The 13,789-nt window shown below is 58.0% G+C and overlaps 2 protein-coding genes across 2 annotated transcripts in view; one reads left to right on the forward strand and one right to left on the reverse strand.

The window, feature by feature from the left end:
• The first annotated feature begins 489 nt into the window (after positions 1-489).
• PIMREG (PICALM interacting mitotic regulator) lies at positions 490-6,966 on the forward strand. Its single transcript, XM_004716183.2, has 6 exons — positions 490-538; positions 1,058-1,380; positions 4,167-4,438; positions 5,245-5,340; positions 5,823-5,872; positions 6,376-6,966. Exons 2-5 carry the CDS (start codon positions 1,093-1,095, stop codon positions 5,854-5,856), a joined length of 690 nt encoding a protein of 229 aa, XP_004716240.1. The 5' UTR covers positions 490-538; positions 1,058-1,092; the 3' UTR covers positions 5,857-5,872; positions 6,376-6,966.
• A 334-nt stretch (positions 6,967-7,300) lies between these two features.
• Positions 7,301-13,789, reverse strand: part of PITPNM3 (PITPNM family member 3) — a 169,736-nt gene continuing 163,247 nt past the window's right edge. Inside the window, exon 20 of the mRNA XM_004716151.2 lies at positions 7,301-11,539. Within this exon, the coding sequence (XP_004716208.2) occupies positions 11,234-11,539 (306 nt within the window). The 3' untranslated portion in view covers positions 7,301-11,233. The remainder of the gene's footprint in view (positions 11,540-13,789) is intronic.

A 13,789-nucleotide genomic window follows, 5' to 3' on the forward strand; every position in this document is an offset into this window, starting at 1 on the left:
GCCAGACTTCTGGGACACGGCGCGGAGGGGACGGCGCGGGGTATGGCGTAAGGTGGTGGAGGACAGAGGGGTCCCGGGGAGACCCGGACAGATCTGAGCTCCAGGTTCCATAGAGCTCTCGGTTCGGTCAGATCGGCCGGTTTTCAAGCTCGAGGGGGGACCGTCCCCGGGATCCGATCAGGCCTGGGGCGGCGTCTTGCGGCCGAGCGTCCGGGAGGGGTCGCGGGGGCTGCGCCCAGCGGAAGCTGGAGTCCGGCTGGTGCGAGCGGGAGGGGCAGATACAAAGCGGAGGACTCTCGGGCGCCAAACCTAGGAGGGGGTCTCGAGAGATGAATGAGCACAGCCGGACCAATCCGACCGCAGGATTTAGAGCTGGGAGAGCAGGAAGCCAATCAAGATTCCCGGCACAACCGCGGGGTCCGGAACAAGACCAATCAGCGGCGAGAACGGGGTCCCGGGGCGGGTCCGCGCCGAGTTTCAAATCTGCAGGGTGGGAGAGCCAAGCAGCTCGGAGGTCTGGTCAGCAGCTGTCTGCACGGTGAGTGCGGGCTACCCTCCAGCGGTTGGGGTCCCCGAGTCACGCTCGGGGTTGGGGGAGGGACCGGTGTCTGTCAGCAGGCACGGCAGGGAGGGAGTGCGCACCTGGATGTGGGGGGCATCAGGGTGTAATGAGCGTGCCTGGCCTGGGGCGGGAGCACGCCAGGTCAGTGCGTTTGTGTCCGGGGCTTAGTGAGGACCTGGCCGCACCCTGGCTTCTCTCCACCCCCGGGGTACAGAGCAGAACGGAGGCCGGGATGGAAGGGCAGCTGCCTGGGAAGCATGGGACAGCAGGACACGCTGACCATCCCTTGATCCGTCTCTGCCCTCTTGTGAGCATTACTAATTCATCTTCCAAAGAGCGGCCTGCATCCAGCCAATACGTGTCCCTCACCCACTGGGGCCACCAATACCTGCCCATCCCCCTAATCCTCCCCCCTCCACGGGTCTCCACCCCTCGGTGAGTGCCCGCCACGTTGCTTACCTGCCCTCTGACCTTCCCCCCACCCACCACCCCCAGGGTCTGGTGATCCGAACAGGCGCCTTGGCAGGCAGATGGCCTCCCGGTGGCAGGGCGTGGGAGCCTCCAAGCGCCGCAAATCCCTCCAGGACCGGCAGCAGCTGGAGGAGAATGTGCTGCCGGCCGCTGGGCACCCGGAGGGCTCCGGCAGCACCCTGGGCTCGCTGTGCAGACAATTCCAAAGGCGGCTGCCCCTGAGAACCGTCAGCCTCAACCTGGGCGCAGGCCCCTCCTGGAAACGCCTGGAAAGCCCGGAGCCCGGGCAGCAGGGCCTGCAGGCCGCGGCGCGTTCCGCTAAGAACGCCTTGGGAGCGGTGTCCCAGGTAAGACTGAGGAAACTAACCATCCATTGGCTTCAGGAGCCGCCCCCGCCCCGCCTCCTTCGCAATGGGTTCATGTGCTCTGTTAGCCGGAGGTCGGAGAACACTCAGAGGCACTCCCCCTAGAAAGGCCTGGTGACCGGTTTCTGTAAAGTTAGCCTCAGAAATCTCTATGGAGCACAGTGCAACTCTGACACAGCACTCAATCTGATGACCACCGGTTGTGGTCCCCAGGGATCTCATGAGCTGCTTTGTTTAGCAGTAGATCCGATGGATCTCCAGGTCTTTCCTCCTAGTCTGTGCTAGTCTGGAAGCTCCTCAGGATCATGTTGTTGTTCAGTGCTGTCGAGTCCGTTGGGACTCAGAGGGAACCTGTGTACCACAAAAGGAAAGAGGCCCGGTGCTGCGCCATCCTCACCATCTCCTCACCATCGTTCTTATGTCTGAGCCCATCGTTGCAGCCACCATGTCCATCCAGCGCGTCCAGGGCCTTCCTCTTTTGCACGCTCCCTCTACTTTACCAACCAGGGGCCAGGGACCGGTCGCTCCTGACAACATGCCCAAAGTACGTGAGACACCATGTCAACATGCTGCCTGTACTTCCGAGGCAGATCTACTGGCTCTTTGGGCAGTCCGTGGTACCTTCCGTATCCTTCACCAGCGCCACAATCCAGAAGCTTTGATGCCTCTTTGGGCTTCCTTGTCCATTCAGTGTCCAACGTCCACGTACTGTGAGGCGATGGAGACGAATTATGGCCTGTGTCCATCCCTTTAGATCTCAACGGAACATCCTTGCTTTTCAACCCTCTAAAGAGGTCTTGTGCAGCATCGTAGCAGCACTCAAGCCTCTGCCAATGGACCGATGGTGGGGGCGCATGAGGTACATCTGCTGAGGCTCAAACCAAGTTCCCCTGGATATGGAGGGCAAAAACCGTATAATGGAACCCTACTGCCCCCACGGAACGCTGTGTAAATAAAGCAGATGAAACAGCCTGCATCCAGCCCTGGGGCTCAGAGAAAGCAAGACGCACAGACAAGCGAGCTGGCAGGAGTTTGTCTGGGAAGACCAGAGGAGAGGGAGGTGGTTTGGGGGCGGAATGCCCACCTTCCATTCGAGAGGATCCATGCATTTCCTGGCCAGTGACCCCCACCCATCTGTCCGTGGAAGCTCATGCATTGCTGAGATGTGAACTAGGGTCAGGGGAGATTCCAGGCTAAGAGAGACTAGGAAGATAGGCGGGGCACAGGCCCAGCAGCGTTAGTTCCATTGTGTAGGGGAGCAGGGGGAGGGATCGGCCTTAGGTGGAGGCAGACTGGAGGGCAGGTAGCAAATCAGGAGCAGCAGCGTGGCCAAAGACGAGCAAGCAGGATGGGGCTCCAAGGCAGGAGTCTCGAGGGCTAGTGGTGTTCCCAAGCCTCCCAAGAGCGATGCAGAGAATCTAAGCAGGGAGGCAAGGGATCTGGGCCGATTAGCAACAGAAACAGCTGTAGCTGGTTGCTAACAAAGGGATTGGAGGCAGAGTCACTCTTGAGGCAGGGGCTGGGGGTGGGAGGTTGGAACTGGGGGCCTAGACCTGGAGAGGAGTCGACCACTGCTATAACTCAGACAGCAAGTTTGAGAGGATTTGGCATCCGATGAAATCGGTAGATAAGGAAGTGTCAGACATTTCCAGTGTATGAGATCCAGGGTAGGTGAATCCATAGAGACATAACTGAATAAATAGATCCTTAAGGTTCTGATGAGCCCTGGTGGTGTAGTGATTACTGATGCATTGGGCTGCGATCCGCATGGTCAGCAGTTCGAAGCCACCAGCAGCTCTGTGGGAGAAAGATGTGGCTTTCTACTCCCACAAAGAGTTTACGTCTCAGCAACCCACGGGGGCAGTGCCACTCTGCCCTGTAGGGTGGCTGTGAGTCAGTATCGACTGAGTGTGACGGTTATGACAGGAGGGTGAGGGGCAATGGAGAGCTAATAATCACAGTGGGTGCAAGAATGAAGAGTGTGGCCAAATTTGATTGTGGTCATGAATGCACTATTCTTTTTCATAGGTTTTAACATTGAACTGTCAACAATATGGTTAGAGAAAGAAGGTGCCATACATGTTGAGCCTGGGCTGCCCATCAGACCTCTGGGTGCTGAAGGTGGAGAGACCACAGGTGTCTGGGAATTCTGTAGATTTTGAGGAGGGCTCTTTCTGGACCCTTTACAGAAAGGCTTTGTCGGGAAACGTCTTCATCACACCCAGGCATCAAAACGTTCAAGGTGCTGGGTAGCCAGGTCCCAGAACTGACTACGTTGAATGTGGGTCTTCCTCTAACCTTGGGACTCTGGTTGGCCAGGACAAAGATAAGTTGGCAAGGGCCTTGAATAACAGTCCCAAGCCTAGCGGCTTCATTCTCTAGGCAACCAAGAGCCGAAGAGGGGCTTGGAGCAATTGAGTGTACTGATCAGAACTACCTCTGAGAGGCCGTCCTTGTGGAGCAGTGTGAGTGACAGATTGGCGTGAGACCAGAAGCAGGAAGACACATGATGGCGTGTCAGGGTGTAGGGGCCGAAGTCTTCTCTGGGCCACCTGCCCTGGAGGCTGTCAGGGGCAGAATCGTCTTCCTGCTCCTGCAGTCCTGGAAGTCTCTGGGTTGGGGCCCTGCAGCGGAGCCATGTCCCTCAGAGTTATCCCCACCCTGCACATGTGAGACCCAAGGCAGCCTGCATGATGGACCCAGGGGCGTCTGGAGTAGTTGTCACCCACCCTTGACTTTGTGCTAACCTTTCCCTGTGTCTGTCACAGCGAATCCAAGAGTCCTGCCAAAATGGCACCAAGTGGCTGGTGGAAACGCACGGGAAAGCGCGGAGGCAGAGAGGGGCTCGGAAGGGCAGCAGCCCTCCTCCACGCCGCCTGCAGCAGAGGAGCCCAGCCTACTCAGCCCTGGAACCCTGGGAGAGGGAACGGCGCAGCCTCTCTGCCCAGAAGGGCGCCCGTGCCCAGCCACTCCGGCGCTCCAGGAGATCAGCTGCTTTCCGAAGCCCCTACTCGTCCTCAGAGCCCCTCTGCTCCCCCAGGCAAGTAAGACAGCCCCTCACCACAGGGCGTGTGGCCTCTGAGTCAGGCACAATTTCTTTCCCCTGGCCTCCAAATGCTAATTGGGCTCAAGGGGCTTCTGAGTACCTCCGATGACTACCTGGAGCCAGAGGCACCCACGTCTGGTCCAGCTCTGCCCACCACTGGGGGCCCTGGAGGAATCTTTCAGAGCCTCCGTTTGCCTCTCTGTAAAGGGAAGCGATGAGCTTGGTTCTATCACATTTGGTCCAAACCACCTGGCAGCCTCAGAGTAAGCATTATGCCATCTAAGGGACTTAGCCCTGGCCTGGTGACCCAGGAGCCTCAATGGCTTAGTGGTTACAGGTTAGGCTGCTAACCACAAGGTCAGCAGTTCAAAACCACCAGCCATTCCAAGGAAGAAAAATGAGACTGTCTACTTTCCTAGTGAGTTACAGACTTGGAAACCCAACTCCATGGTAGTAAGGAAGTTCTAACTCGATCTTTCGGGATCTCTTTGGGTCAGAATCAACTCGGTGGCAATGGGTTTGGGTTTTTAATGAACACTGTCCATGTGGAGAGCAGCTGAGCTCACCTGCCCGTCACCTTGGCCTCACGTGTTGTCAGCTCTGTTCTTGGCTGGGTGTTCAAAGGCACCCTGCCACTTCATGCACTGGTGGTCTGGGGTGAGGTGGTCATCTCTGGGCCCCTACTGCTGCACTGGGGACAGGGGCAGCGGGCTCCAGCACTGGATTGGGACAGCGGGGAGGGAATATTCCTGCAACAGGTTCCCAGCTAGTCACTGACGTGGCTTTTCCTTTGGGGCCAGCGAGTCTGACAGTGACCTGGAACCTGTGGGGGCAGGACTTCAGCATCTCCAGAAGCTGTCCCACATGTTGGATGAAGCCATTGTGGCCGAGGACAGGTGAGTCGCATGGACAGCCTAGGCCGGAAAGTGAAAAGTAACCAGAGTTGAACCACACCCTGTTCTAGGTCGGCTCAGGCTCAGGCCCTCCAGGTGACCCTGCCCCTCTCTGAGCCGTCTCACCTGTCACATGAGAGGGGATGAAAGAGCTGGGCTGGGACAGATGTGTGTAGCACTCGGAGCCTCAGTGCCCAGCACCCAGGCCCACACACGGGCGGTTGGTCAGGTGCCTAAGAGATCTTCCCTTTCTCCAACACCCCGACGGCGCCCGGGCTCAGCCTGACCGTGGCACTTCAAATAGCAGCAGCATGGCTAGCACAGAGCCCCCCGTCCTTGGAGCAGGGCCCAGGCCCAGATCACCCAGACCTGTTTCACTGTTAACAAGGCTGCTGCCAGCTCACACAACGGGGCTGTGTCTAGTCCCCACTGGGAGTTCCCCTCAGAGCTCCCCAATGACACAACCCCCCCCCTTCTCCATCCAGTGGCGACATGACGGTTTCTCTCATTCATGGCTGAGGACCACACCCTCCAGGTAATGCCCTGTCCCCAGCGTCCTTCTCCTCTGTGTGCGCATCCCCACGTGTGAGCATGCGTGTGCGCATGCGCATCTGGAGGCACGGTGAAGAAATGAGCCTTCACTGAAAGACTCCACGGAGCTGTTGGGCCGAGCAGAAGGGCAAGCTTGCAGCCCTCTCTAATGGCCTGGAGCCTGAGCAGCTCACCTCACCAATCCCCTCGCTGATGGAGCATTCCGAATATGCCCATCGAATAATGAGAGCCACCTCCCAATCCCCCCGTTTTGGAGAAAAGGCTAAGGCGTCTCCATTTCCCCTGGCTTGAGCCTACCTATACCAGCTCAGAGCAAGGACAAGGTAAAACCATTCCCATGGGCTTCTGAGACTAATGCTTGACGAGAGTAGAAAGCCTTGTCTCTCTCCTGGGGAGCAGCTAGTGGTTTTGAACTGCTGGCCAATGTGGAACCAGTAAGCCACCTTGAACCCAAAATGGGGTGTTAAACGGGACTCTGTCTTACAGGAAACCAGCCAGATCTGACCTCCTCACGCTCAGGACCCAGGATGTTTCTGCTAGTCCCCGCCTTGCCACCCCTGGGACTCATCAGTAGCCCCTGCTCACAAGGACCGAGCTGCTAAGGCACCCCTGCTCTCCTGCTCCAGCAGCACCTGGGCCATCGGTGACTACAGCTGGAGAGTGGCTCGGGTAGCCTTGGAGCACGGGGGATGGCCATCCTCTCCCCCAGGGAACTTTTGGGGTCAGAAGTTCAAGGCTGCGGCATCTTTAGTGTGAAATCTAGGCCCTGGATGTTTGCGGGGAGTTCCAGGCTACATACGTAGAGCGGGGTCTGCTGAAAGCCATCCATCTCCTCATCCCAAGTTTCCAGTCCTGAGGCTCCTAGGGACCTTGCTCCCATGCCTTCTTCCCCCACTCAAGCCCAGGAAGAAGAATTAGCAGAGATCTCCAGCTGAACATGCGTGTGCACCACAGTCCGGAGCCATGCCTGCCCTTTGTAAATTTTTGAAGAAATCTGTTTTGTTCTTGTACTAGAAAGAGCCCGGCGTGGCATGTGGCATTCCTGAAGAATAATGCTTTCTTTCCCCTTTTTTATTAATAAAGTCGATCTTTCCATATGTGATAGCTGCCTTTCCACTACCATCCTCCAGGCCAGAGGATTGAGGGTTAGGACCAGCTCTGTTGGCCCAGCCGCCTCCATCCCCAGCCCACCAACCCCCCAGAGAAGGGAGGAGTGGGTAACCCAAAGAACCAGAAAGACGGTGTTTGTGTGTCTGTTTCCAGCAGTCTCCAGAGCCAAGGACGTGTTAAAGGCAAATAAGGTTTTTATTTAAATGACAACGTTTGAGAGTTAAAAACCAGCTCACATCGAAATCGAGACCCACTGTAAAATTCCTATCACTCAGCCGCACGCAGTGCGTTGCTTTTGCTTTTGCTGTGTTTGACGCGTCCAAAACCCGCTCCTTTCCGTGTTCTTTTCCCACGGAGTGGGTACAAGGCAGCCCAGGGAGTTGAGACCGCCACACCACAGTCATGCCCCACCACGGACAATACTGGGCGCGACACACGGAGGAACAGCCGGGCCACAAGCACAGTCGGACTGGCTGCTACCACCAAGTAAACAAAGGGAAGAAAGGACAGGGGGGACTCAGGCTGGGGGTCCCCGTGAGCCAGCTAACCTTGTCTCTCCTGCCCCTCTGAGTGTCACCCGCCCTCCGTCACCCCAGAGGGGAGAAGGGCACAATTTCACATTCCTCGGAAACGCAGTTGGTTTCTCAGCAAAACAATCTAGTTGTTGCCGCTGCTGTACGCTCAGGACAGGGGAGAACCGCTGCCCTGCAGGCCTCCTGGCCCATCGTGTTCACAGACTCGAGTCGCCAGGCCTTTCTTCCCAGGCACCACCTGGACTCTTGTTTCCCCCCAGAGAGCAGAGCCTGGGCAAGGCCTCACTGCTTGGGCGGAACCTGAACTCTCGTTTTAAGAAAGTTGCCCCAATCCCCGAGGAAAGGAAGAAAGGGGATGTTTCTTTTGGCTGAGCCAAAGAGAGCAGGTTTCCAAAGTACTAGGCACCCCAAATCCCCCGGGTTCAGCGGGGAAAGTTGGTTGTTTAAGGCGGGGTTGGGGACAGCCACAGAAGCCCAGCCAGCTGGCTGCACAGCCAGGGCTGCCCCTCCCAGGCAGGCCAGTAACCTGTCTTGGGGGGAGATGTCAACTGGTCACCATCTCCAACCGACTGCTACCTGCCTGGGTCTGGGTCTCACTTAAAAAGATTGGTGTCCCTTCTTAAATCTATAAGACACTTCCCAGCCCAGGCCTGGGCCCCAAGTGATAAAATGATAAGAGAACCACTAAGTAGCATCCTCCTTTGAAAAGCCAGCCCCCAGGAATCTCTGGATTGTGGCAGTCTGGTTCATTCCAACTCAGCTGGCCCATGGACTGCAGCACTGCCCCAAGGGATTGCTAGGCTGAAATCGTTAGGAGAGTGAGTGTCAGGTCTTTCACCACTGAATGGGTTCAAACCGCCAGCCTTTGAGTTTGCTGAGCGTGTGAGCGTGGTATCGCCGGGGCTCCGAATCTCAGGATGACCAAGGCTCAGAGATGTCTGCTGTCTGGGGACCTGTGCCCAGACTGGGGAGGGGGTTGGGAGCGAGTCATCCAAATACATGTAAAGAGGTCTACTTCCTCGATCCCCCTCTCCAATATTTGGCAGAGCCTAAGGGAGAAGTCAAGGTCATTCCAACGAAAGCAATGATGCTGGAAGGGCAGGCCCTGGCTGAGGGTACACCCTGAGTCCCCAACAGGGCACACGGTGAAAGGGGCAGGGAGAGCAGGCAGTCCGGGGGTCAAGGCACCCCACCGAATCAGGAAGGACGAACATGCCACGGGGACACAGGGAGCTTTGGTCAGGCGGGAGAGCAGCATCCCAGCCGCTGGGAGCAGGCGCAGCCAGAGCCCAGGGATTCTCTAAAGACAGTCAGATGGGGGTTCACAGAACTACTCGGGGGAGGGCCAAGCCTCCCCTCCGGAGAACAATAGGACTGGGTTCTTTGTTTCCTCTCCCACTCACACTGTGACAAAGCTGGACAAACCACTAGTTGTAGAAAGTGCATATTGGTTACACAGTTGTCGTAAAAGCAGAAGGAACAGAAGTGGCCCGAGTCTCTTTACTGTACAGAAACACAAATACACACATTCACGGACACCAATGGAGCGCTGTGTCTGCAAGACCCCACCATACACCGGCAGCAGCTCAAGGGTGCGACGTTTACATCCCAGTGGGGGGGGGGTGCCTCTGGACTGCCCCACTGTGTCCCACATCCCAGCTCCCAGCCTGAACCCGTGCCTGCAAATCCCTCTTCTCCTCTCCTAGGGTCCTCAGCAAGGGGAGAGGGATGGGAGAGAAACGGGGGGAAGGGGCACTATCTCACCAGTGATGTTATCATTTGAGAATATTAAATGCATCATCAGCTTCTGCTTGGTGGGAGTTCAGGGAATCAGAGTACATCTGCCCGAGTTTAATGCCGGCTACTTTGGAAGGCAGACGTGGGGAGGATAGAGCGAACCCTGCCCTATGGGCTGGTGCTTTGTGGAGAGCCAAAAGGGTGGGATGTTAGGGGGGTGGAGGGATGCTGACTGCTGTACAATACTCAGGCAGGACCAGAGAGGGAGGAAGTGGCTGATCCACGCCCCCCACCCCCACCCCTCAGGCTCTCCAGTCACCCCGGGTTTACATGCAGGACTCAGCACTGAAACAACAGCTGGGGATCAGGCTGGGCCAGTGGGGAGGGCGCTGGCAGACTGGAGTATTTCGAGTGGTTGGGGACTGGGAGCCCAGAGCCCACCAGCCCCAGCAGGGGCACCCAGGTGCCCCCGTCCCACCGGCAGTAGCCTGCACGTGGGAAGTAGGCTACAGGGAGCTGCACGAGGTAGACATGGAGCAGAAGCAACACAGGGTGGGCATGTGAATCCAGACCTGTGAATCCAGACCTGGGGGTGCGGGGTGCCCAGCCCTGGCACGGCGCCCAGACTGGAATAGCTGGGATCAGCCTCAGTGACAGCCACGGGGCTCAGAGGCTACACCCACTGTGGGTGCAAGCCTGGGCCAGGAGCTAGGGTGAGGTGCGGAAGACAACACCCCACCAGAGACTCAGCAGCAGGGGGTCTTGCCCACCTTGGGACCACCCAGGAGGAAGTCATGGGCACAAACCAAGCTGAGGGGCAGAGTGACGGGGAAAGAAGACAACAGTTTGTGCCCAAGTCACATGAGTTCCCAGAAGCCTGCCAGGACCGGGAGGGAGAAGTTAGGCTGAGCTTAGGGGACAGGGAGAGCCAGATCAGTACCCTTTGGGGATACTTGTGACCCCCTGAGGCTGTCCTAGAAGTAGGGACCCTGCTAGAGGGGTATCCTAGGAGGAGAGGAGAACACAGCTCCTCTCCCCTGACCCACTCACAGTCCCTCTGAGGACATGTGGAAAGGGTGATCACTGAACCCGCCCATGGCCTGAAAAGCCCCTGGGGCAGATGTAAGCCTCGTTGTCTCACTGCAGCATCTATGTCAGCTGGGGGGCGAACCTCCAAGAACAGCTGAAGGGCGGGGCCCAGAGAGGGAGGGCAGCAGGGCCCCCCACCCCCCACACAGCCCACCCCACTGGCCCTTAGACCCATGACTGCAGCCTCACAGGGGTGGGCTCCAGGCAGAGGGAGGCCCGGCCTCCAGGGAGCCAGGAAAGAAGGGGGACAATGGACAGCTGCAGGAGGACAGACTGTCAGCACCAGACCCACCCCACACCCTGATGGCCAAGGAGTCACACGAGGATGAACCCAGGGGACATCCTCTCATGCCTAGAAAGTGGCCACTTGTTCACGGGAGAGATGGGTGCACAATGGTGACCCGGAATGTCACACAGGGCGTGGTGGCAAGCACGAAGCCATTCGCCCCTGGCTTGAGACTGCAGCAGACGGAAGGCTGCTGCCTCAGGGTCTGGGCCTCTCCAGGTAGGCGGGCCGCACTCCTGGGCCAGCCTGGGGGGCTCGCAAGCTGGTCGACTTTTCCCAAAATGCTCCAGCTCGGGCAGGTCCGGGTCACCCCAGCCAGGACACAAACCCTCAGCCCCGACTTGGGCTTGCGGTCGCAGGCATAGGGGAGGCAGCAGTGACTGCACTGAGACCTCTGGGTCTCTCCCTCCCTTCCCCCTCATGGCCCAGGGAGCCCCCTAAAGCCGGGCAGGGTCCCCTCTCTGGTCGGACACTGCTGGACAGACACGGGAGGGAAGAAGCTGGAAAACGCCTGTGTCAGGGAGAAGGCAGCCCCTCCTGCCCCTGCAGGCGGCCTGGTGGCCCCCCTGCTCTGAGCACAGCCCGCCCTTCAGGGCACCGACTCGAACTTGGGGGGCCCGCGCACCCAGCTGAGCGCCGGCAGGGGCCGCTCGTGGTCCTTGTCCGACTCGGGCTGGCTCTGCGCGCGCTCGGGCTTGGGGTTGGCGGCGGGCGGGTCCGGCTGCTGCACCGACATGGTCCTGCGCAGGTGGTTGCGTTTGCGCAGGAACTCCGGCTGCGCGTGGAGCCCGAAGCTGCCCTTGCGCAGGACCATGCGCGAGTTGTTCTTCTTGGGGCGCGAGCGGTGGCTGGCCTCCAGCGCAGCCAGGTGCGCCGCGTAGCCCTCGCTCAGGAACTGCGGAGGGGACAGACGTCAGGCTGGCAGGCGGCGCGGGGCCACCCAACAGCTCCAGACCCCCATGCTCCCGACGCCTCCCCGCCCCGAGCCTCCTATTTACTGTCCAGGCTCCCCCTGTGCAGTACTCCCAGGGGTCGTAACCAGACAGAAGCATCCAAAATGTCAATCCAAACTCACTGCTGGCAAGTTGATTCCGACTCAGCGCGACTTTATAGGGCAGAGCAAAACTGCCAAGAGTAAAACGGTGGGTTTCTGAGATGGTTAACGTTTGGGGGTTTTTTCTTGGTTTTTGTTTTGTTTTGTTTTTGAATGTCAACTCTATGGGAGTAGAAAGCCTCATCATTCTCCTGCAGAGCGCTTTTGAACTGCTGACTGTGTGGCTAACAGCCCAACACGTAACTAAACCCGGAAAGTAGCACCTATGGCAAGCCTGAAATTGCACACCAGTCCAAACACCTGACACCCATCTTTGTGCGCACGTTCCCATAGTATCAGCTCAAACACGCCAGCCAAGCACAGTTCCTCTTTCCCTCCACACGTTGTGGCAGGGCCTGAAAATGACACCTGCACCTCCTCGCGCTCAGGCCTGGACATTGGCCTCTGCTGCGCTCAGAGCCCTTGGCTGCCGTATCCTCCCTGTCTGCCCTCCCTGTCTGCGCTCAGCGGAGCAGGCCCGCAGTCGGCCTTGACCCACGGAGGCCCAGTTATTTGAAAGCATTAGTGTTCACCAGCTCAAGGATCTCACAGCCACCTGGGGAAACCTCCATGGGGGCTAGATGCTGCTGGGGGAAGGGGAGGGGGGCCTTCAGGAGGGACCGCCTACCGCTCCATCCCTGCCACATCTTGGCTATGCCTCTGCCCCAGGGCTCTCTTTAGAGTCTTTATTGGGGAAGTGGATTCCAATTGCTCCCCATGTTGTCATTCTCGAATCCCCCAAAATGTTCAATGCCATTTGCCATCTCTACTCCATACAGTTGAGTTTTCTTTCTGGCCCCTAAAGCTGCCCTTCTTGCCAATCCCTCCTCTTTTAACCTTATGCCCTGGCTACTCAAAATGTGGTCCGGGGACCACCACTAAACCCTTGTTGGGCAGCAGCACTAGACCCTTGTTGGGCAGACTTTCGGGCCCCACCCCAAGCTACTGAATGCCATCCTCAGGAGATCTGTGTTCAGTAGAGCTGGGGGAGCGTGGGTGTAGAATGCCCTCACTCTCCAGGTAATTGAAGTCTCCCACCCAACACCCTCTTCCCTGAAGATTTCTTCCATTCACTTTCTCAAGTGAGATCCAGAGGTCCCTGTGGGTGCTGCTCCTGTCACCCTCACCTAAGGAGGCTGCTTCTTCCCAAGCTCACACACCTCCAGAGCGGGCAGATGGAGGGGGGTGAGACCAGCTGGGGTCCCAGGGCCCCTACCTACACCTTCATCTCTCCTTCTGCCTCCTTGGGCATCTCACACTCTCCCTCCAATCTCCTGGCACCCTTGGGCCTCCAGGATCCCTCTCCAGCATGCATGGATTGTGGTGGGGTCTGTCTGGATCACCCCACATTCTGCCATGATAGCATGTGATGCCAGCATTCTCCCGACATCCTCCACCTCTCCTTCCGACGTCTCCATGGGGACACTCACTCCACTGCACTTCAGCTACTGTCCTCAGCCAGCACCTCCCCACCTGAGAGGGCTTCAAATGCAATGCCCACTCTCTGGCCAGCTGCCTCCCTCCCACACTCACTGTGCCCACCCTCACTGAGCTTCATTGAGACACACACACACACACACAGGCTCTGATGTCCTCTGTACCTCCCTCATCTGCCTCCACCTCCCTTCTGACCCAGCTGGGACCCATGTGGCAGCACTTCAGCCCACTCTCTCAGCAGCTCCCTTTGTACCCACTTCTCAACCAGCTCGACAAAGCCCCCACCTTGGGCCCACCCAGCCTCTCTCCAGGCCCACACCTGGGCAGCTGAACTCTTTGGATAACTGACACACCCCACACCCCAGCAGGCTTGTGTCATCCACACAAACTCAGAAATACTAGCCTCACGCTTCACCTTGCCGGAGTCTGACCACAGCCAGCACCTTATAACCTTGCCTCTCTGAAGGAAGTTTCTCATCAAGGCTGTGAATCGCTTCCTTGCAACTAAAGTCATGAGCAATTTTCATCCTGAGGCGTGACTTCCCAATAGCATGTGACACACGCTTGATGGTCACCAGCCCTTGGCCCCAAGCCACTGACCACGCCTTCTTGTCT

Source organism: Echinops telfairi, unplaced genomic scaffold (assembly GCF_000313985.2).
Source record: "Echinops telfairi isolate 266 unplaced genomic scaffold, ASM31398v2 ScPeMD7_2010;HRSCAF=2546, whole genome shotgun sequence".
Classification (NCBI taxonomy): domain Eukaryota; kingdom Metazoa; phylum Chordata; class Mammalia; order Afrosoricida; family Tenrecidae; genus Echinops; species Echinops telfairi.

Excerpts from the sequence above, each read along its gene's own strand:
- PIMREG (XM_004716183.2), top strand. The coding sequence starts at position 1,093 with ATGGCCTCCCGGTGGCAGGGCGTGGGAGCCTCCAAGCGCCGCAAATCC. Across the intron at positions 1,381-4,166 it reads CCTTGGGAGCGGTGTCCCAG|CGAATCCAAGAGTCCTGCCA; the intron begins GTAAGACTGAGG and ends TGTCTGTCACAG. Across the intron at positions 4,439-5,244 it reads GAGCCCCTCTGCTCCCCCAG|CGAGTCTGACAGTGACCTGG; the intron begins GCAAGTAAGACA and ends CTTTGGGGCCAG.